Source organism: Gavialis gangeticus, unplaced genomic scaffold (assembly GCF_001723915.1).
Source record: "Gavialis gangeticus isolate Ggan-Ray unplaced genomic scaffold, GavGan_comp1, whole genome shotgun sequence".
Classification (NCBI taxonomy): domain Eukaryota; kingdom Metazoa; phylum Chordata; order Crocodylia; family Gavialidae; genus Gavialis; species Gavialis gangeticus.
This window is the reverse complement of record NW_017729025.1, coordinates 150131736-150151977: the sequence shown is the minus strand read 5'-3', so window position 1 is coordinate 150151977 and position 20242 is coordinate 150131736. Positions and strand designations below refer to the sequence as shown.

Sequence of the window (20242 nt, the reverse complement as noted above, 5' to 3'; positions counted from 1 at the left end):
CAGAACCACAGCCACAGAAACATCCCCACCACCTACAACCATGACAGCCAGCACAAAGACCATTATTTCCATCCAGAGCACAATGCAGACCTTCCCACATACCTCCACAACTGTCACACCTGTCACCCAGCCCACCACCCTTTTTTCTACACACCCCACATACTCCAAATTGACTCCAAGCACTACAACCCAAGTACCCAGGACAAGGGGCACCACAGCCTCTCCACCCACCGTGAGGCCCTCAATCACAACCCCAAGCACTGCGTCCACTACAGCAACCACTACAGCAACTACTGCTTGTGCTCCTATATGCACCTGGAGCAAATGGCTTGATGTTGATTCCCCCTCCTCAGGACCTGGAGATGGAGACTGGGAAACCTATCACAACTTTAGTGCAGCGGGAGTTTCAATTTGTGGACACCCTGAAGACATTGAATGTCGGGCAGAAAACTTTCCTAATGTTAGTATTGAGAACATTGGTCAAGTCTTGCAGTGTGATGTCAGTTTTGGCCTTGTTTGCAAGAATGAGGATCAGGTTGGGAATTTCAAGATATGCTTCAACTACCAGGTTCGCATTAGGTGCTGTGAGGAAAACCCCAAGTGCCCATGGACAACCACCATCCCAGGGACCACAGCATTTAGCACACCTTCAACATCTGTTATTTCTAGAAGAACAACACCCAGTGTTTGTTACTGCCATGTCTGGGAAAGGTATTATCAACCTGGTAAGTTGTTACAGATTTCATATATTAATAGAAGTAATTTTTTCTCACTTTAATTTTTATTTTTTACTAAGCAGGATAGTACAAGAATTTTGTTTTATGGATATCAATTATCTGCCATCCATTAAATGAAATATTTTTGTCCTTTTTTGTTTCGTTTTCATGTTGCACACTATTTTCTGTGGTTTTATATTTTACAGGTGAAGTGATTTACAACACCACAGACAGTGATGGATGTGTTTTTTACGCCATTTGTACTAGCAATTGTTCAGTTTCTAGATTCCAGGAATGGTGTAATACATCCACACCAGCAACAACAACACCAGCAACAACTATTGCACAAACAGTCACCGTGTCTACTATTATAACACCCCATACAGGATGCCAGAAGATCAAGCCACATAGAAAGGTATTTGTCTCCTTTTCTTTTTTTAGTCTTCAAAGTTGTTTTGGTAATAAATCTGTATCAATGTAGAATGTTTATGTATTTTAATACCGAAATACCATTTGATGTTTTCAGTTATTTTTTACAGCATTGAGTTCAAACCCTCATAAGATATTTCTAGTAAGACTTGGTTATTTGTGCAACTTTATAACTGACAGTGAGAATTAATCTCCTAAAGTGTGTTTTTAATTGCAACTCAAATGCACAAATGTTGATATTCTTTATCCAGCAAGATCCCAATTTTGCCGTTATTTACACTGAAGTAAAGGAGAGGCTTGCCCCCCACCCATACTTGCATTCATTGCTTATGCAAAGGACTGAAAAATTTGACATTGTCACAGGTAGTTTGGAAAGCTTTGTTCCTGGTCTCCTGTACCCTTACCAGCATCTCTATACATCCTAAACTTCCCCTCTTTCTCATAAAGTTGGTTGGGCTGCAGGGTAGAAGCTTTGCCCAGTATATGAATGGTCATAGTGGTCCTTGCATACACAAACCATCCCTGGTGTCATCTGCAATCACCCTGTGAGGAAATGTATTAGGGCATGGACTTCCTGTGACCACAGCCAAGACTTAGGGTGTACAGACTACCTATACAAACTTTCTTTGATGTCTCTTCAAAATTTGTTGCATTCTGTGTTCTTTCAACTTGATGAGACCATTAAACGCTGAACAGCTGAATGTCACCATTCTGCACATACATTGCTAGGATTTAGCTTTCATTTTTCTGCCCCTTGCAGGAGTATCATTGTTACCATCAGCTGAAGCAGAAATGATACCTGGAGTTAAGAATGCCTAACTTTCTCAAATGTGAAGCACAGGGTTCAGATATGACACTTAGACAATTTTAAGTGTGGTTTAAACCACAAGTGTCTACATGAACAAACCAGCTCAGAATGGGCTAAATCTCCTGGAATAATTCAAAAGTATATCTGCATACTTAGCTATTATTTTGAACTAGTGCTTCACGAACCAGTTCAGCTTTATATGCAGACAGCAAGCTTTCCATGACTAGTGTTTTGTTGGTCCTCTAGGCATCCTACATTGCACTGTTCATACTCCTCTCTCCCATATCTCTGCATGGCAACTGGCTGGTCTAGTACGGAGTCAGACCTCAACAGCACCAACCTCTATTGCCTGCACTTAGCTACAATGTGCCCATTTGGGGATGGGAGGCTATGGTGCTCCCACCAGAAGCAGGGTGGCTCCATGCTTCTGGTATCCCAAGGGTGGGATCCTCTGGGGCTCCCCATGGTGTGTGCCTCCTGCTGCATCCTTAAAAGAGCACTTTCCCCCAAAGACTTTCAGTTGCTGGTGATGGACCCTTGTCTGTGGTATCCCAAGCTGATTTGGGGTGGAGGTGTTCCTCACGAATCCTGCCCAAGGTCTCCATTGACTTTTAAACATCACTTTTCCCCAAGCCACTTGTTAATTTCTTTCCATTCCTCACAACAGACCAGGGTTTGGTGCATCCAAGACTGCTTTGGGGTGGAAGGGTAGCCAGGTGGTTTGAAACTAAACAATAAAGGTCCAGGTAGCCACCCTTCCAACCTGGCCACCCCTTCACCCCCACCCCAAATCAGCCTGGGATGCCACAGAATGGGGTCCACTGAGGGCAGCTGAAATTAATAAGGAGTTTCTCGTGAAAGTCTTCATAAATCTGCCTGAGACAGAGGCCTTGGGCAACCTCAGGAGTACCCATCCCCCTGGGAATGCAGAATCAGGGGGACGGGGGGCAGAGGGATCAGGCCCTCCGCCATCTGACCACTCCTCTACTCCCAAATCAGTTTGGGATGCACCCAACCCTGGTCATCTGACAGGAATTGAAGTAAATTGATGAGTGCCTTAAGGAAAACTTTTATTAAAAGCTGAGAAACTCTGGCAGCACCACCCCCCTCCCACACACACACACACACACACACACACACACACACACACACACACACACACACACACACACACACACACCCAGTAGCCTAGAAGCAGGAGTCCAGGCAGGTAGGACAATACATATTGCAGTAAAGTGTAGGAATGGTCTTTATCAAATTCAATTGCTCATTATTGAACTCAGGGCTACTGAGAACGAGGATTCAGAAAATTGCAGTTGCAGGCAATTGATGTCATCTTGTTCCTCTTTCATGGAGTCCAGGCAGGCAAGTTTTTCCCTTGCTCAGGGAATCCTGGGGAAACTCTGGGCACTTGCCACTGAGAGGCATGCTGGGCCAAGTGCTCACTACCATCCCGTGGTGATAGTTCAACAGCATTGCACAGCCTAAAAACAGTGCTTGGAACCCTTGGTAGTGTATGTGTGGACACCTCTGACCAGGTATAATTGAGAACTCATTCCTAATCAGTGGCAACCTTGAAATAATTAAACTGCTATGTGTGTCTGTACAGTGTTTCAGTTGTGTATAACTCATTTTCTAGGTTACCATACTCCTTGGCTGGCTTTTATTTCAGACTGAATGGGTTTAGAAGGTCTAGGTAGCAACAGAAGAACTGTTTCTGGTTATTTGGGTAGTATATAATGTACTGCACAACTAACTGTTTCCAAAACCTGTAAAGCATGAGTGACAGTCATTAAAGAAAAATATATGATTTTTTTCCTCCCCAGTTCCACCCCTGTTGCAAGCATCATGGAAATACAAATCTGGATAAAGCTCAAGTATAATTATAACCTTTTGTGATACCACTCCCTTTCTCTGTTACAGAATGGTGAGACTTGGAATCTATCTAACTGCACAATAGCCAAGTGTGAGAATGACACGGTTGTTGTAGAAAACAGATATTGCCCTCCTGCAAGGGAAATTACCTGTGCAAATGGATACCCACCAGTATTGGTGACTGATGAAACTGGCTGCTGTCGCCACTATGAATGTCAATGTAAGTGACAAGTGAATTAAGGAGGCAAACACCTGACACTGCACAAAATAAATAGAATAAATGGTGCCATTGTTTTTTTAGCCTCAGTTTCCAAATTCTCATTTCTAAATTCACTTTAATTTTAACCTTTCACACTGTTTTCTCTTTATCAGGTACATGTAGTGGCTGGGGGGATCCTCATTACCTTACTTTTGATGGAACCTATTACACCTTCCTACAAAACTGCACATATGTCCTGGTGCAGCAGATTATACCTGTGTACGACAACTTCCGGGTTTACATTGACAATTATTTCTGTGATGCACAAGGCGGACTTTCCTGTCCTAAAGCCATTATTATTTTCTACAATTCTTCAAAAATAGTGATGACCCGTGAAACTGGTAGTGGAGTTCAGGCTAACAAGGTAAATTATAATTCTTTAGGGTTTTCCCCCCATGTTTCCCATTTCAGCCAAGGAGAAACAGGGTGTGCAGGCTGAAACTCATTTGAAACCCTGAGTTCATTAGTGTTCACTATAATATAGACACAACTTGGGTAGAGAGCCTCACAGGGCAAAAAGATCAGGCCAATTCTTGAGAATAAAATATATCAGAGAAGGTTTTGGACCTCTTGTCACTGGAAATATAAATAAAATTAGGAAACAGACTAATACATTTAATAGAAATACATTCAAAATAGGAAAGAGGCTTACAAAGCAGGGGGCATGTAGAACTGTAAAATGTATAGGACTCTGAAAAAAGTTTCATTACAATAATTTGTCACACAACAGGTGCACACACAAATGTCAGTGAGTTGGTTAAATAAGGCTTGAGTAAATTCAAAAGATCCCATTTTGGATCACAGAATAAGACACAATCCTTCACTGCCACAGAGATTCATTGTTCCCAGAGGGCTCCCATCTCATGCAAATGCATATACTGCATATTTGTAAAAACATTAGGAAGCAATACAAATAAATACCACAGGACCAATTTTCCCTTGAATAGACAAACCAGAATTCAGCCCAGGAGTGGTATCTAAATAGGGACCTATCCCTTTAGTATGGATCTCTCTCAATATCGATCCACATGAATGACTCCTTCCCCATTCCCTTCCTGAATCAATGATGTGATTGAGGAGAAAGGTATGAACTAGAGTGGGCTTCACCCTAGAGATACCAAGTGGTTGTTGGGAGCTGGTGAAAATGAGAGGTTATCTCAAGCTGCCCTTGATTCTGGGGATGGACCAGGCACTTAAATGACCAGGATGAGTGGAAGGGAAAGATGTAAAAGTGCTTGCAATCTCCTTCTGTGAAATTATGCCAAGAATTCCAGGTGCAGTTACAGACAGGGATAGAGATGGGCATGCTGAGAATTGTAGTCAGATCAGAAATCAAGTCTGAGAAAAATAATATGTGAAGAATAGGTAACTGTGTCACCTTCCTCTCAGTCAAATGAGAAAGGAATTAAGTTTCTAATGTGGAAAATCCTTCAGAAAAAAGTCACTAACCAAATGTTTATACTTTTGTTAAAAACCAGAATTTGTAACCACCCAGTATCTTTAACAGTTTAGTTTAAATAGCAAAAATGTAGTCATTAAATAAAAATTATGACATTTAATTTCATAGTTACGAAATAAAAATTATGAAATCATTATATTAAATAAAAATTACTACAACGGAAATTGTCCCCATACAGTAACTAATGATATTATCAGTCATTACATTTTGCTGGGGAATAATGTATCTTAGCATATAACCAGCACAAACAGAATATAACTAATATGCAGAACAAAGCTAATTGCACAGGGTTGCTTTAATAGTTAATCCTGCAACTCAAGCACAAAGGGACTGTAAAGCAGCAGAGAGAAAAATTAAACAATGTGAATTATTGTTATGAAGAACTTGTGTGGAATATGAGGAACAGTAATGTGAGTGGTAAATGACACACTAAAAAGGGACTCCTGCACTCATATATTTTTTCTAAACCTCACATGCAGATTTATTTCAATGAAAAACTTGTCGAACCAGGCTTCAAACATGATGCCATTTTGATTGCCACACGTGGTATTCAAATGATTACTGAAATACCTGAGATTGGAGCCATCATCACATTTAATGGATACATCTTCTCAATACAACTCCCCTACAGCAAATTTGGCAACAACACTGAAGGACAGTGTGGTAAGGATTTATTAACCCCTCTCTTTCCCACTTCCTCTGTTTTTGTTCATCAGCTCTTCAGGATTATCACTGACAGGAATTTGTCAAAGGGAAGTAAACTAAAATTAGGAAACCTGTTGGATTTGGTTACTGATATTCCATTTGCTCAAAGATATGGGCTCAGAAGCTAAATATTACAATGACCGAAATTTTTATTTTGGTTTTAATCTTGGAAAAACAAGACTAAATAAACTCAGTAGAGATTAAAATATATTACCTCTCAGCGATGCAATCTAAACATAGAAAGGGCCCAATTCTTTCCATCTGTTAGGTGCCTAAGTGTTCTCAAGTCCCTCAAAAAACCTTAATGCACCTACTTCTCTAACACAGCATCATTATAGCTTTAAAGCTAAGTCATACAAAGTAGCAAGCAGGAGAGAGATGCCTCATCTTTTGTATTAACTTTTTTCATGGACTTGAAAAGGGTAGAATAGGATTACACTTAGCCACATTATTAGGTGACATCTTATTCAGCAGCTAATAAGTGGAATAGGATCATACCCAAAAGCATGCACACCAGTTTTGAATTTGATCCTAGCATAATGTCACATATTTTGTCAGTAGCTTACCTGCCTTCTCATCTGGTTCCTTTTGATATCTTTCAGGCACATGCACAAATAACAAATCAGATGAATGCCGCTTGCCAGATGGTCAGATCATTTCTTCTTGTCCCAAAATGGCTTATCATTGGAAAGTTTATGACAATCAGCCTTGTTTGACACCACCACCTACCATTACAACACCTCCTCCACTTATCCTGTGTTATACTGCTGAACCCTGCCAGATTATTTTGAGCAAGTAAGATCAAACCTGAATTCTTTGATCTTCTCTGACTTAGGCAAAATTATTCATGTATCTGAGAAAAGCTTGTGGGGGTGGGCGGGCGATAAGAATTATATCCTCAAGAAATACAGGCCAAAATCTAAGGTTTCCTGATGCACATCTCTGATGGCTAAACAGTTATGTCAGTTGCATGAGAGAACAAATGTAATGAAAGTGCTATGCAAATGATTCTTGATGTGAAGGAGCTTTTCAGAGTTATCGCACAGTTCTCTGTGGGAAATATTAACAGATCAGGGATTTGGTAAGTAAAAAAATTCAAATTTTCTGGGCTGCATAAAATAGCTCAAAATTGTTTCTTTTAACTACAGAATTATTTACCTTCCTATCTACATTTCAGTGTGCATGTCTATGCATGCATTAACGCACGTTACCTAATGCACATTAAATTTAGTACCTTCAATGTGAAGTACTAAATAAATATGCATTAGACTGCCCTAATGGACAGTACCAAAAGCACATTTTTTAAGTGATGCTTAATGTGCCATAGCCTATTTTACTCTGCATTAGCATAATTGCACAGGGTTTTTTTACGTGATGCTTTAATGCACAGTAAAATAGGCTCCAGCACATTAAAGCACATGTGTAGATGCACCCAGTGTATATCTATTTATACTCCAATATCCTTTTCCAAACCATAACTTCATTTTAAATTTGTCAGATGCTTTCTATGGAAGAGAGTAATGAGTCTGGTCTGTTAACAGCTAAATGGATAAATAGATACTATATTCTATAGGAGTCTTAAATCATAGGTACATTGTAAATAATAGCTCTGATGGCTTCAAACTTCCCAGCCTTTCCATTCTTGAACATTTCTCCCCAATTTGTGCCCCTTTTTCAAGCTCAGATAAATTTCCCCTAAGAAGCTCCTTTCTTAGGAGGAGAAAATATACATGTGTGGTGTCTACTTGGGCTAGAGCAGATTTTGTATACAGACCAAATGAAGTGAAACTGATTTTTTTTCCTGTTGCATGTAGAGTTTTTGAAGAATGTCATAAGGTGATCCCACCAGAACCTTTTTACAAGGGTTGTGTTTTTGATGGATGTCGCATGAGGAAGCCCGCTATACTGTGTTCAAGCTTGGAGATGTATGCTTTTTGGTGTGCCAGCAGAGGTGTTTGCATTGACTGGAGAAATGAAACCAATGGGACATGCCGTAAGTACAGTAGCATTAAAAAAACTGTGTGATAATGAAGCACGTGATTTGTTATAATGGGAACATATTAAGTTGGTCCTAACACAAAATCATTGCATAATATGCTATAAACCATAACAAGTCTATCTGGCAATGTCCTTGCCTCCCCTGTATTTTACCAGTGGCATATTTTAGGGTGTTCTTGGTGTTTCTTATACATGAGGTTTTAGAGTGGTTGATTTTTAGGACTCTTTGGGCAAATTGCTGCTTGGGAATGCAGGGGACTGGACTCCATAACCTAGGAGACCCTTTCCAGTCCCATGCTTCTATGTCCTGTATTATGTTCCTATCTCGGTGGTTTAATAGGAACATTAATCAAGGGATGCAGGCTTTGGAAACAATATTTACATATTTAACTCACATTGGTGTTAATATGGAGCATCAAGGAGCTAGTTCTATAAATATGATATTCTGATCTTATATCAGTATAAATCTAGAGTAGCTTTACCGAAGCGTGGTAGTTAACGGAACTGAATCAACATGGCACACAGTGACCAGTGGTGTCCCCCAAGGCTCTGTTCTCAGACCTGTTCTTTTTAATGTATTTATAAATGAGCTAGACTCTGGTGTCAGAAGTGGACTGGCTAAGTTCACTGACAACACCAAACTATGGGGAAGAGTGGAGGATAGGCTGGTGATCCAGCCTGACTTCAACAGGCTCGCAAGGTTGGCAAATGAAAACCTGATGGCATTCAATATGAAGAAATGCAAGATGCTCCACCTCGGGAGAAAAAACCCACATCACACTTATAGGCTTAGCAGTGCTACACTCGCTAGCACAATGACTGAAAGAGACTTGGGGGTCATGATTGACCACAAGATGAACATGAGCCACCAATATGATGCTGCCGCCAGCAGAGCGAATAAAACTCTGGCTTGCATCTATCGATGCATCTCAAGCAAACCCCAGGAAGTCATCCTCCTGCTGTACTCGGCATTGATGAGGCCACAGCTGAAGTATTACATCCAGGTGTGGGTCCACAATTCAGAAAGGATGTGAAGAAACTTGAAAAGTCTGGAGGAGAGCCATGTGCATGATCAGAGAGCAAGAGAGCAGCCTTTATGAAGAGAGGTTGAGTGCCATGGACTTTTCAGCCTGGAGCAGCATAGGCTCGGCAGTGACTTGCTGGCAGCCTATAAGTACATCAGGGATGTGTATCAGGATCTGGGGGAATGCCTGTTCACCAGGCCCCCCCAAGAGAAAACAAGGTACAACGGTCACAAATTCCTCCAAGACTGTTTTAGGCTGGACATAAGGAAAAACTTCTTTACTGTCTGAGTCCCCAAGGCCTGGAATAGGCTCCCTCCAGAGGTGGTGCAAGCACCTACTCTGAACACTTTCAAGAAACATTTGGATGCCTATCTTGCTGGGATCCTTTGACCCTAGCTGACTTCCTGCTCACTGGGCAGGCAGCTGGACCCGATGATCTTGTGAGGTCCCTTCCATCCCTAGTGTCTATGTCTAATTGAAATGGTTATGGATTTACCCAGATATAACCAATATTAAAATCTGGCCAGTTGTGTTTTGGGAAAGGGAAAGCCACTATTTCACTGTATTATGTTAGTACCCACCTAGTCATTACATGAAACTATACTATTAGATTTCTGGAAGGGAAAAAAGTGGACTGGGCACTTGTAAGTGTAAAATGGTGATACAGAATACAGGGATAAACTAAAAGTCATGTGTCACAACTCAGCCTACCCACCAATCCTTAACAGTTGTGAAAGTGAGCACATCTACATTAGGTGCTGACTGCGCAATAGCCAAATAATTCTGCAGCAGCACGTCACAGCACTGGCAGTGCTAATACGCTACTGCACAGTACTATTAGGCTACTGCACTATAGTGTCATTTAAAAGACATTCGCTGGCAGTACTGCACAGTAAGTCCAATTACTGCTCATTTATTTACTACTTGCTTATAGAACTATTAAATAAATGAGCAGTAACCATTGTACAGTAGTGTCTCATGTAGACATGCCCAACGAATATCCTACTAGCAGAATTTGAGCTTGAAAAAATGAGGTGTTCACTGGGATACAAAGGATCTCTAGCTGCAAAAAGTAACACAGATTCACCTCTAAGGCATTTAATATAGGTATATTTTCCCTTTTCCATACAGCATTCACCTGTCCAGTGGATACAGTGTATAAGCCATGTGGACCTCTTAATCCTCCAACTTGTGACCCAAGGTATGGGAAAAATCAGTTCAGTGTGTCCTAATGGATCTTTGTCATGTAGGTTCCTTAACAAGTAAAGCTAGTCAATTATTCACATCACAAAAAATATTGCCTGGTGATTTTAGGACTTTGGGATGAATCATTTCACTATTGAACCAAAAATCAATTAAGAATATAACCCGAAATTCCCATTTTTTTTTATTTACAAAGCTGATTGTTTCATATATATGCATTATCTGTAGGCTGTGACATATATCCATTATCTGTAGGCTGTGACCTCCTGCACAGACTGCACTTAGTTGTTTAATGACTACAAGAAAAAGCAGTACAGTAAGGTATGTCTTTCTTACTGTTACAGGGCTGTTCAACTCAGCGGCCTTGGCCCAACTGAAGGATGTTTCTGCCCTGAAGGAAAGACTTTCTTGCATTCAGATAGTGATACATGTGTCTCTCAATGCTGTGAGTACTATGTGCTTTATTCTCAGAGCAGGGCTCAGATAGGGCTTTGGTTGGCAGGCAGGGCGTTGGTGTTCTATTGCCACCTTTGCCACGGACTCTGGCCAGCTCACTTCACCATCATTCTTGCTTAAGTATTTTGAGATCTACTGATGAAGAAAACCTATATAAGAGCTGAATATTTTTGTTATTTATCTAGAACCCTGATCCAGTGTCTGTTTGCATCAACAGTCTTTCCATTGACATCTGTGGGTGCTGGACTGCACTCTTGGATTTTAAAAGAATGCTGAGTAGGGCGAACTAGCATTGCTTATGAAAGCAAATAACCAATAACCCAGACCAGTTCAAACCCACTGCAGGCATGACCCACACATGATTCCCCTACAGAGCTTTCTCACAGCATCTCAGTCCTGATATGCAGCACTGTTATGATCCTCCAGCTCTTCTCCACAGAGATTAACAGTCATAGTAATTGCCACCTGGATTATTTTAATTTATAGATAAATGTGTACTAAGCACTAGATTGAAATAATCTTTTCACTTACATGATCTTAATCATATTACAACCCTTGTTTACTGAAATGACTTAAATAAGTTCTGACATCTTCCCTGTCCCCATCTTACTGGTCATTTTATTTTAAAATTGTGCCTTCAGTAAATCTGCTCTGCTCCCATCTCTGAAAATTTTCATCTGTGTCCAAATCAATCTCCTAGTCCTCTAGTAGAATTTATCTTTCAGATATCACTGTTTCAAACTACCTGACCTTACTGACATCATTGTTATGCTAAATCATGACAGTAGCATTAATATGCATGTCTTCATTCTTTCATTTCTTTCAGCTTGTGTGGGTCCACATGGAGAGTCCAAAGCGGTGAGTATGAAAATCAGGTTTTGCCAAATCTTTTTAACAGGTTTGAGGAAATATACTTTTTGCAAATAGTCTGTCCCAATATTCTGCAAGCATCTGAATTCTCAAACCTATACTATTTTAAGAGAGATTAAGTTGCAAGTAATAGGTTCTTCTCTCTCTAAAGTTTCCATGACTCTCATAAAAAAATAAGGACAAATAGTATTACAGGTAATCTAAGATACTGGGAGCAGGGTGGGGGGTTAACGTTGGCATACAAAAGTTATTAGGAATAAAAAAATGGACAGAAGGAAAAGTAGTTGTGGCCAAAAACTTCGCAGCCCCAGTTCCTCAACTGCATAGTTTCTACTGGTCCCATTTTATTACCTAAGATGTAAGCCATTATTTCATGCAATACTTTTTCCCACATTCAAGGCACACAGGTAGATGCAGCATGCCTTCATATTTCCATCAAAAACTAAGAATGGACCAAAATATGTGGAGAAAGGCAATTATGCTCAGGGACCTTTGGGAACACGTGGATTCTTATAGTGTTTCAGGATTTTAGGTTCCTTTGTAAAAATTAAAGTAAATGAAAAACTTTGATGTCATTATGTATAGCTTATAGCTCTGAATAAATCAACTACAAACAGATGATTCTCTTCTAAGCAATATTTTTTCTGTTTTTCCAGCCTGGAACAACATGGGAGAGTGATTGCCAAGACTGTTTCTGTGACAACTCCACTGTTAAAGTGCACTGTGAACCACACAAATGTCCACAAGTCAGTCCAGTGTCTTGTGATAAGGCAGGGTATGTCCCTGTGGAAACATGGACAAAAGATGACAAATGCTGTCCCCATACCAAATGTTGTAAGTAGTCTCTCAACTCTTTCACGTGAGAAATGCAATGTTTTTGTGTATGCACAAAAAACTAGAACACTTAGTTTCAAAATGATACCTTTTATTAGACCAATTGGAAAATGGCAAGAAAACTGTCCTTTTCTGTAAGCTTTCGGGATATTTTTTGTGTGGAATTTGGGGATAACTTTTCAGCATTTGAGGCGTTGCTTCAGTTACTGAGTGGTCACTTCCCCTATCCCAGTTGTTCACAGCATTTATTAGAAGCCTGAAGGGAACACCTTGAAAAATAAATACAATTCCTTTCCCAGACAGATTTTTTTCTGTCAACACAAGGAAAACACAGGTGTCTACAGAATAGTCATTTCAAATTTCTAAGCATTTTAACTGTTGGAAAAAACAAATTGTGTCACCACTAGAGGTAAATATTAACAATGCCACTGAAAACAAAAAAGCTTCACTAAAAAAAAAAACCCTTTCCCATGAGAAAATGCCTAAGCCATTTCACAAGATCTCGAAAACTCTGGAAAACTTCTTTAGAGGTTTCATGAAGCTTCATGAAGTCCTAGAAGTCACCAGATTTTCACATCCTTATATATTTTCATTCTCAAGTTTCTCTTTGATTTTAGGAAAAGAAGTTTTCGCTAATCCACTCTCCTAACCTTTAAACCCGTTCCTGTTAAGAATTAAGGTTAAAAGTACAGCTCATTACCTTTAAAAATGTAAAGGCTAAACAGAGGGTTATCTTCCCATCTCCCAGGCTACCCTGCATACATGTGTGCTCGTACAGCTGTAGTGCTCACTATGCATGAGAAACCTAAGAAATGCTTGTTCATACAATACCAAATATTCTGTAATTAAATATGATGATTTTCCCCCCCCCCATCTTATACAGGCTGCAACATCAGCTTTTGCCCTGAATCCATAAAGAAATGTGAAACGGGCTATGAGCCATATTTAGAAATTTTAGAAGGAGGTTGCTGTTCTGTCCTTAGATGCAGTAAGTACCAGGCTTTTTTTATTGTGCATGAACCAGCCGGTAAAATTGTTATTTACTGGATAGGGCTGCTAAAGCTTATTCAGTAGACAATATTGTTGAATAAAACACTGAATGCAGCAGGGTAAAAATCAGTTGCCTTCTGTTATCAGATTTTGTCAACAAAATGACCAGTAACTTTTCAAATCTTTCTTCTTCTTTAAAAAAACAAACCCTAAACTTGGCACTATATTTGTTCTCCCTTACAGCAAATGCATCAGGCTGTGTACTCAATGGAAATGTCTACTCAGTAAGTATATATGCAAATATTTTGAAATTTATCAGCATATAATAAAATAAGAAAAGTTTTTTTTCAGAACTCTAGAAGTGGCTTGAAGTATATGTTCTTTGCACAAGGCCAGAGACAATCGTAATTTATGATGTCATCAAAAAACAACATTCCACACTCCCCTGTGCAAAAAAAGGCTTTTCCTGCTACCTGGGTTGCCTCTGTACAAAAGAATTTTTTCTCCCCCCAATATAAGTTATTTCTGTCACCATTATCAGATACTCTGGCTAAGAAAAAATGTGGTCACATTTTCCACGCATGTACAATAAACCTGTTGAGGGAGAACTCCATGTTCTCTTGCATATGTACCTTCACTCAATTAATAGCAAAACCAATAGATTGTTTACACCCGACTTGATCCCCCTCCAAACCAGATTTTCACCATATCTAGCTTGTTCCCACTAAATCTTTTGCATAATTGCTTAATGGTACTTCATAAGATATGGAGTGGGAAATGATGTAAGCTTGAATTTGCATGGATAAAATTAGACTCTTCATTCTATTAATGACTGGAGCTTACAACAGTAATGCTATTGCTAATGCTACAGAAGTCAACACAAATTATACCCATATTTGGACACTGAGGATTTTTAACCAGTCTTTTGCAGAACAACAAAACCAAGGCAACTGGAAGATGTTTTTACAAAAGAACTCATCTGTAGATTTCTATTAACTTTTTTTTTTTTAATGTTAATTACTTCTAGGCTGGAATGTCCTGGTACTTTCCTGATAGTAACTGTACCTCCTATGAATGTAAAGAAAACAATGGTCACTATGTCATTGTCACAAGAAATAAATCTTGCGTTGCCTTGAATCCTGAAGACTGTGGACCAGTAAGTGCTTCTCCTCTAATTCTCATTTTCATTTAAATAAATTGAATAGACAAAGGCTAGGTGGGCAAAACAACAGTTTTACCAAGTTCAAAGGACTACATCTGAGTACAGGCATTGTGCTACGCAGCTCTTTTTATATCCCATCTGAATCTGAATTTTACTTTAGCCAAAAAGCAAATAAATAAAAAGTTAAAATGTGAAACAAGAATAAAACATACTACAAACAAACAAATTACATAAATCAAGCATTCTTGATGCACTTGTGATTAAAATTGATTATTTAGATCATGTGGCTTTAAATATGTCCTCCCTAAGCTATGCTATATTTCTGTATACAGTAGAGAGGACAGTAGTGTGTAGTAGAGGATGCGACATTATAATAAAGAATGGGATTTTCAAAAGTTTCATGTGTCCTAACAGCATGCCATTTGTGGAACCGGCCTTTGGAATCATGCAGGTGCCTTGGAAAAGAATCACAGTTTAGGAGACAGAGAAGGGGGAACAAATTTTGAAGGGAATTCAATTGAACTAATTCAACTCAATAAAGATTTCAGGGCTGATTGGAACCAGGTCCACAAAGGACAGTGGGAAGTCAGTATTTTATTAACTATTTTGCGAATGCTCGTTTTCCTGCAGTATTCTAGTGTCTCAGAATATGGTCCATTTGCAGCATGTATGTAGTGTTCAGAAGTTGTGTTGCTGTGTGCAATATTAGAATGCTAAACTCTGAGGACAGGAGGGGGAATCAAGTACCACTTCAGGCCAACCTGTGAAGAAACTTCTTATTAATAATGTATTAATATAGTACTCATTACCCCCTGTCTTTAAACTGCCTTTATACCCTGCTTTAGAATAAGCACCTGTATCAGTGAAGATCACTGATCCCTGCTACCACCAAAGAAACTCAGGAAGCAGGGAAGCTTCCTGCTTTGATACACAGACACTAATTCTGAACCTTTTCCCTCTGCTTCTCCATTCTAGGAGGGAGTCAAATTGTCTGAGGATGGCTGCTGTAAAGTATGCGCAACACCACCCAAAGGTAAGTCAGGCTAATTTTGTGGTGCAAACAAAATGTGCAGCATAGGAAAACAATGTCTTTAAGCAGATTAGCCATTTGAGGTAGTTGGTGAATAGGTACAGTGGATAAGAAAATGTGGTTTGAAGCAGAATTAATGCCTGTGAGTTTGAGAAGTATGCCTACTATCGGGGTGAGAAAGGAGACTATGGGGATAGGATATTTCCAGTACCTGGCTACAACTCCTTTGAAAACATGTAGCATTCACTTACTAGCTCTGCTGCTATATTTTAACCATTAGGTGAAAGGGACAAGGCCTTGGTTATTCTCTAACCTGCCTGGATACAATCATCTTGAGCAAATAGAATTGCATTTGAAATGTGCTGGTGAACTGTTGATTCTGCCCATGCCCTGTACCAGTGGTGCAAATGAGGAAGGGAGTACCCTCAAGCAGTAAGAACTACATGTCATTACAACAGGTGTCACAATGGCATTTCAGCTCCACCTTCTCAGATTTCTAGCAGTTATTGTCTATGGCAAATATACATCAATCTTCACACAACATTTTTACTTATTTTCAATTATTTCCCTTTGTTTACTGAAAATCCAGGTTGCAAGCTACAGAATACCACTACCATCATCAACCAGAGTGAATGCACAGCTACTGTACCTATTGAGCTAACATACTGTGAAGGAAACTGCCCTGCTTCTTCAATGTAAGTGGTACAGGCTCATTACTCACCCTACTTGTATATCATTGTCTTTGTGGCCTCCTCCATTACACTGGTGACAGGGAGCAAATTAGCAATGCCTTTCTAATACATCCAATATCCATCCAGCAAGCAGGTGTTTATTTCTGCTGTGTTGACTTGAATATTGAGGTTAATCACCTTCAGACCTATCAGTTATTAATAGATGAAAGCTTGATGGCAGAATGAATACAGCCTTTAGCCTCTGAGGACCCAGGCTGAGGATTTGCCCCTGAAAAAATGAGGTTGTTGATCTCAGTCTGTGTATGTGAACTGGCTGGATATGTGACTTCTTCATGCCTCAGTTTTTCATCTACCTGTAAAACATGCCTAGTAATATTTGCTCATCCATGTACAGCACTGCGATTTTTGCTTGAAAGCAGCAGTATAAACGCAAAGTCTGCACAGGCAGCCAATTTCTGCCACCCTTATATTTAGTACTAACCTTCTTCACATACAGCTCCACCAATAATCACATTTCACACAGTGTTGTAACAGGGGTAATATCAAATAGGCTTTCAAAGCACATATACAGCATTTGGCAATATTTAGCAAGGGGTATGAATTTAGATTCTGGATTTTGTACCAGTTTCTCTAAGTTTTTCTTTGTTGTTTGTTTTGCTTTGGGACCAATCAGATATTCTGCTGAGGCGAACATGATGGAACATACATGCAAGTGTTGTCAGGAAGTCAAGACAAGCAAAAAACATGTGACCCTGCAGTGCCGTAATGGAACCAGCATCGACTACTCGTACATCCATGTGGATGAGTGTGGATGTGTGGGCTCCCAGTGCATCCCACAAAGCAGTCATACCATCCCAGCACAGGTACAAGAACAGCAGCAACAGGAACAGATCCGGCAGCAACAATGGCAAGGCTAAAACCAAGAAACAGATGAAAGAACCAAAGCCAGGAAGAGCAGAATATAGACTGAAATAAATCTTCTCTAAAGCAGCTAAAATTTTGGTCATACAGATAAAGTTCTCTCTATATATGCTAAACATTTCTGTTTCCTAATTATTTCAGCTTCCACTAACAATTCATCTCATTGCTTTGAGAATCTTTTCCTTGCAACTTGAGAGGTTCTAAGATAAGGAAATCTTGAGGTTTGTTTTTTTCTGAGTGATGCTGTACAATAAGACCGATACTTTTCCTTTGATGCAGTGAAATCAAGTTAAATTTTACTGTAACTATTTTCACAGCTCTTATAGAAAACCTTTGCCACAAGCAGTAGTCTCTTTTTTTTGGCTTTATTTTTCTTTACTGTGACTGTGCAAGTCCAAGCATAAAATAAACATCACTGTGTAGTTAATGAAGTTTCACTAGCCACAGTCATTACAGTGTGTTCCATACCAACTTAAAAACATTTAATCATTTCGCTGAAGTAAACTTACTACTGTTAAACCTGCTTTCATCCCAGCAATGTCAGCAATCTACACCAGAAAAAATACAAACTTTATTTTCCTCCCTTTTTTTATGTGAAAGAATGTACACGGTAGAAACTGCATCATCTTAAACCTTCAAACTTTCAAGATTGTGGGTGATTTGTAATGGGTAGTTTTCCATCAATATTCTTGTGGAAAGAAAGAAAGAAAGAAAGAAAGAAAGAAAGAAATCCTACCATGCAAAGCTGCTGCAGAATATTCTCTGTTTACATGAAATTATCAGCATAGTAATGATATGAAAATTTGAACATTTTTATTACAAGTTCTTGGTTAACTGTTTACAAGAGAAGTATATATATTTTTGTCAAAAGGGGCATATGAAGGATTTTTTAACAAAAGTAATTATATTAATATAAATTCTTTCCAAGGAAGCTGAGTTTTTTTTTTAATGTTTTACTATTGCTATTTATTTTGTTTTTGGAAAAATAGGTGTATTGGGCTATAAACTTCAGCAATAATGTTGTCCCCACTTTGTAGCCTCAGTGCATATCTGGGTGTGGGATATTTTCTTTTTTCTATTTTGTTTTGGTTTTGGGGGGGTTTTGGGGTCTCTTTTGAAGGAAAGTGATGATGATGATGATGATGATTAATAAACTTTAAGCATTTTGCAACTTTTGTATCTTTAGATTTTTGTATTTCACTAAATCCCCTACATGTGCAATACAATATTTTTACCCTTTCCTACCAGCCCCAGTTCAGAGGTCCCTGCACGTCATGATACCTGACTCCTGATATGGCACTTGATAAGCCACTCTGCGTGCTACAAGTTTGGTGGCAAAAACCGTAAGGGCTCTAAGCACTAGGGCCACCAGAAATCAGCTTGATATATACATATTTGTAAAAATATGCTGCATGTTCCTAAACCCAGCTTTCTCAGATTTTAAATCCTGAAATAACCAAGCCAAAAGTCTTCTTGTGCCACTTTTGCCATTTTACAGCAGTTTAGTAGATGCAGAGTGCTGAATGACTTCAATGACATTTCATTTGGACACAGCCCTCAAAAACAAGTTGTATATCACCTGAACACAGCCCACATAATGCCAATTTTTCTATATGCCACTATTTAAGAAATGATCCTTTGGACCATGGGTCCAAACATAAACAAACCAGATAATTCAGAGGTGGGCAAAATACAGCCCACAGGCCACATCCGGCCTGCCAGGCTATTTTATCCAGTCCACAGTGCCCCTCCAAAAAACAAGTATTACCAGCCTGTAGCTGCCCCTCTGAAAGCCAGCAGGAGGCAGGCTTTCAGAGGTTACACGCCATCAGAACAGGCAGGCTCTGTGTCTCCACCCCCTGGGGCTCCCGACACTCCAGCTATAGGTCCCCCCACCACACCCACCTCCATGGCACAAAGCCCCCACCACTGGCAGCAGGCAGAGGGCCTTTGGGGCACTCATGGCCTGTGGCATGCAAAGCCCCCAGCAATGCGTGGCTCATACTGAACCTCAAGAGCTGCATGTGGCAGCATGAAGCTAGTCTGGCCTGGCCCACTGACATACACCTTCAGGCCAGACTGGGCTGGCTCTGTGCCAGCACATGAGGCTCCCGGCACTGCAGGTGGGAGCCGTGTACCATCAGGCTGTGTCAGGCTGACTCCATGCCTCCATGTGGGCCTTCCAGTACTCCAGCAGGGAGCTGCACAAGGAGGCACGGAGCCAGCCCGACCCAACCCAGCCTGGCCTAGCAGCATACACTCCTGGCTGCAGTGCCAGGAGCCCCATGTGCTGCCATGGAGGCAGACCTGCCAGCCCAATGTCATGCAGCTCCTGGAAGGAGAGCCAGGAAGGTGTACGTGGTAGCACAGAGCCTACCTCACCCAATAGTATGTGGACTGGGAGCCACAGACAGTCACATGCCATCGGGCTCCATGCCCACACCCCCAACAGTCTCCCACACAACCCCACGCACATACCTACATCCCCACACAACCTCCCACAAGCCCCACACCCAACCACACACGCACCAACACCCCTTCACAACTCCCCCACACACCCCCGCAAATCCTACACCCACCCTACCAATGAGACCCCACACACAATATGCAAGAGTAAGACTTTATTTTGAGCTATTATGCAATCACCTCTAAATACACTGTGCAAACACACATAAATCAGAACAAAAAAATGTTTTGAAATAAAATTAAACTGTTATAGTAGATGTTTGAATTTTATTATATGATTTGCTGGTTTTTTCCAGTTCCAAATGGCAACCCCTCCCCGACCAAAGGAGTGTTTTGGGGGGGGG

At 40.2% G+C, this 20242-nt stretch overlaps 2 protein-coding genes across 2 annotated transcripts in view; both read left to right on the top strand.

Annotated features, from left to right (window-relative positions):
- Window positions 1–13790, top strand: part of MUC5AC (mucin 5AC, oligomeric mucus/gel-forming) — a 61113-nt gene extending 47323 nt beyond the window's left edge. Inside the window, exons 33-44 of the mRNA XM_019519987.1 lie at window positions 4–725; window positions 923–1131; window positions 3877–4048; window positions 4201–4451; window positions 6026–6209; window positions 6854–7046; window positions 8066–8244; window positions 10406–10475; window positions 10822–10922; window positions 11760–11791; window positions 12460–12637; window positions 13521–13790. Coding sequence (XP_019375532.1) covers window positions 4–725; window positions 923–1131; window positions 3877–4048; window positions 4201–4451; window positions 6026–6209; window positions 6854–7046; window positions 8066–8244; window positions 10406–10475; window positions 10822–10922; window positions 11760–11791; window positions 12460–12637; window positions 13521–13711 — 2482 coding nt within the window. The 3' untranslated portion in view covers window positions 13712–13790. The remainder of the gene's footprint in view (window positions 1–3; window positions 726–922; window positions 1132–3876; window positions 4049–4200; window positions 4452–6025; window positions 6210–6853; window positions 7047–8065; window positions 8245–10405; window positions 10476–10821; window positions 10923–11759; window positions 11792–12459; window positions 12638–13520) is intronic.
- A 92-nt stretch (window positions 13791–13882) lies between these two features.
- On the top strand, window positions 13883–18375 carry LOC109299192 (mucin-5B-like). Its single transcript, XM_019519764.1, has 5 exons — window positions 13883–13911; window positions 14655–14783; window positions 15765–15822; window positions 16409–16514; window positions 17185–18375. Exons 2-5 carry the CDS (start codon window positions 14661–14663, stop codon window positions 17426–17428), a joined length of 531 nt encoding a protein of 176 aa, XP_019375309.1. The 5' UTR covers window positions 13883–13911; window positions 14655–14660; the 3' UTR covers window positions 17429–18375.
- The last annotated feature ends 1867 nt before the right edge of the window (window positions 18376–20242 follow it).

Excerpts from the sequence above, each read along its gene's own strand:
- LOC109299192 (XM_019519764.1), top strand. The coding sequence starts at position 14,661 with ATGTCCTGGTACTTTCCTGATAGTAACTGTACCTCCTATGAATGTAAA. Across the intron at positions 14,784-15,764 it reads ATCCTGAAGACTGTGGACCA|GAGGGAGTCAAATTGTCTGA; the intron begins GTAAGTGCTTCT and ends TCTCCATTCTAG. Across the intron at positions 16,515-17,184 it reads AACTGCCCTGCTTCTTCAAT|ATATTCTGCTGAGGCGAACA; the intron begins GTAAGTGGTACA and ends GGGACCAATCAG.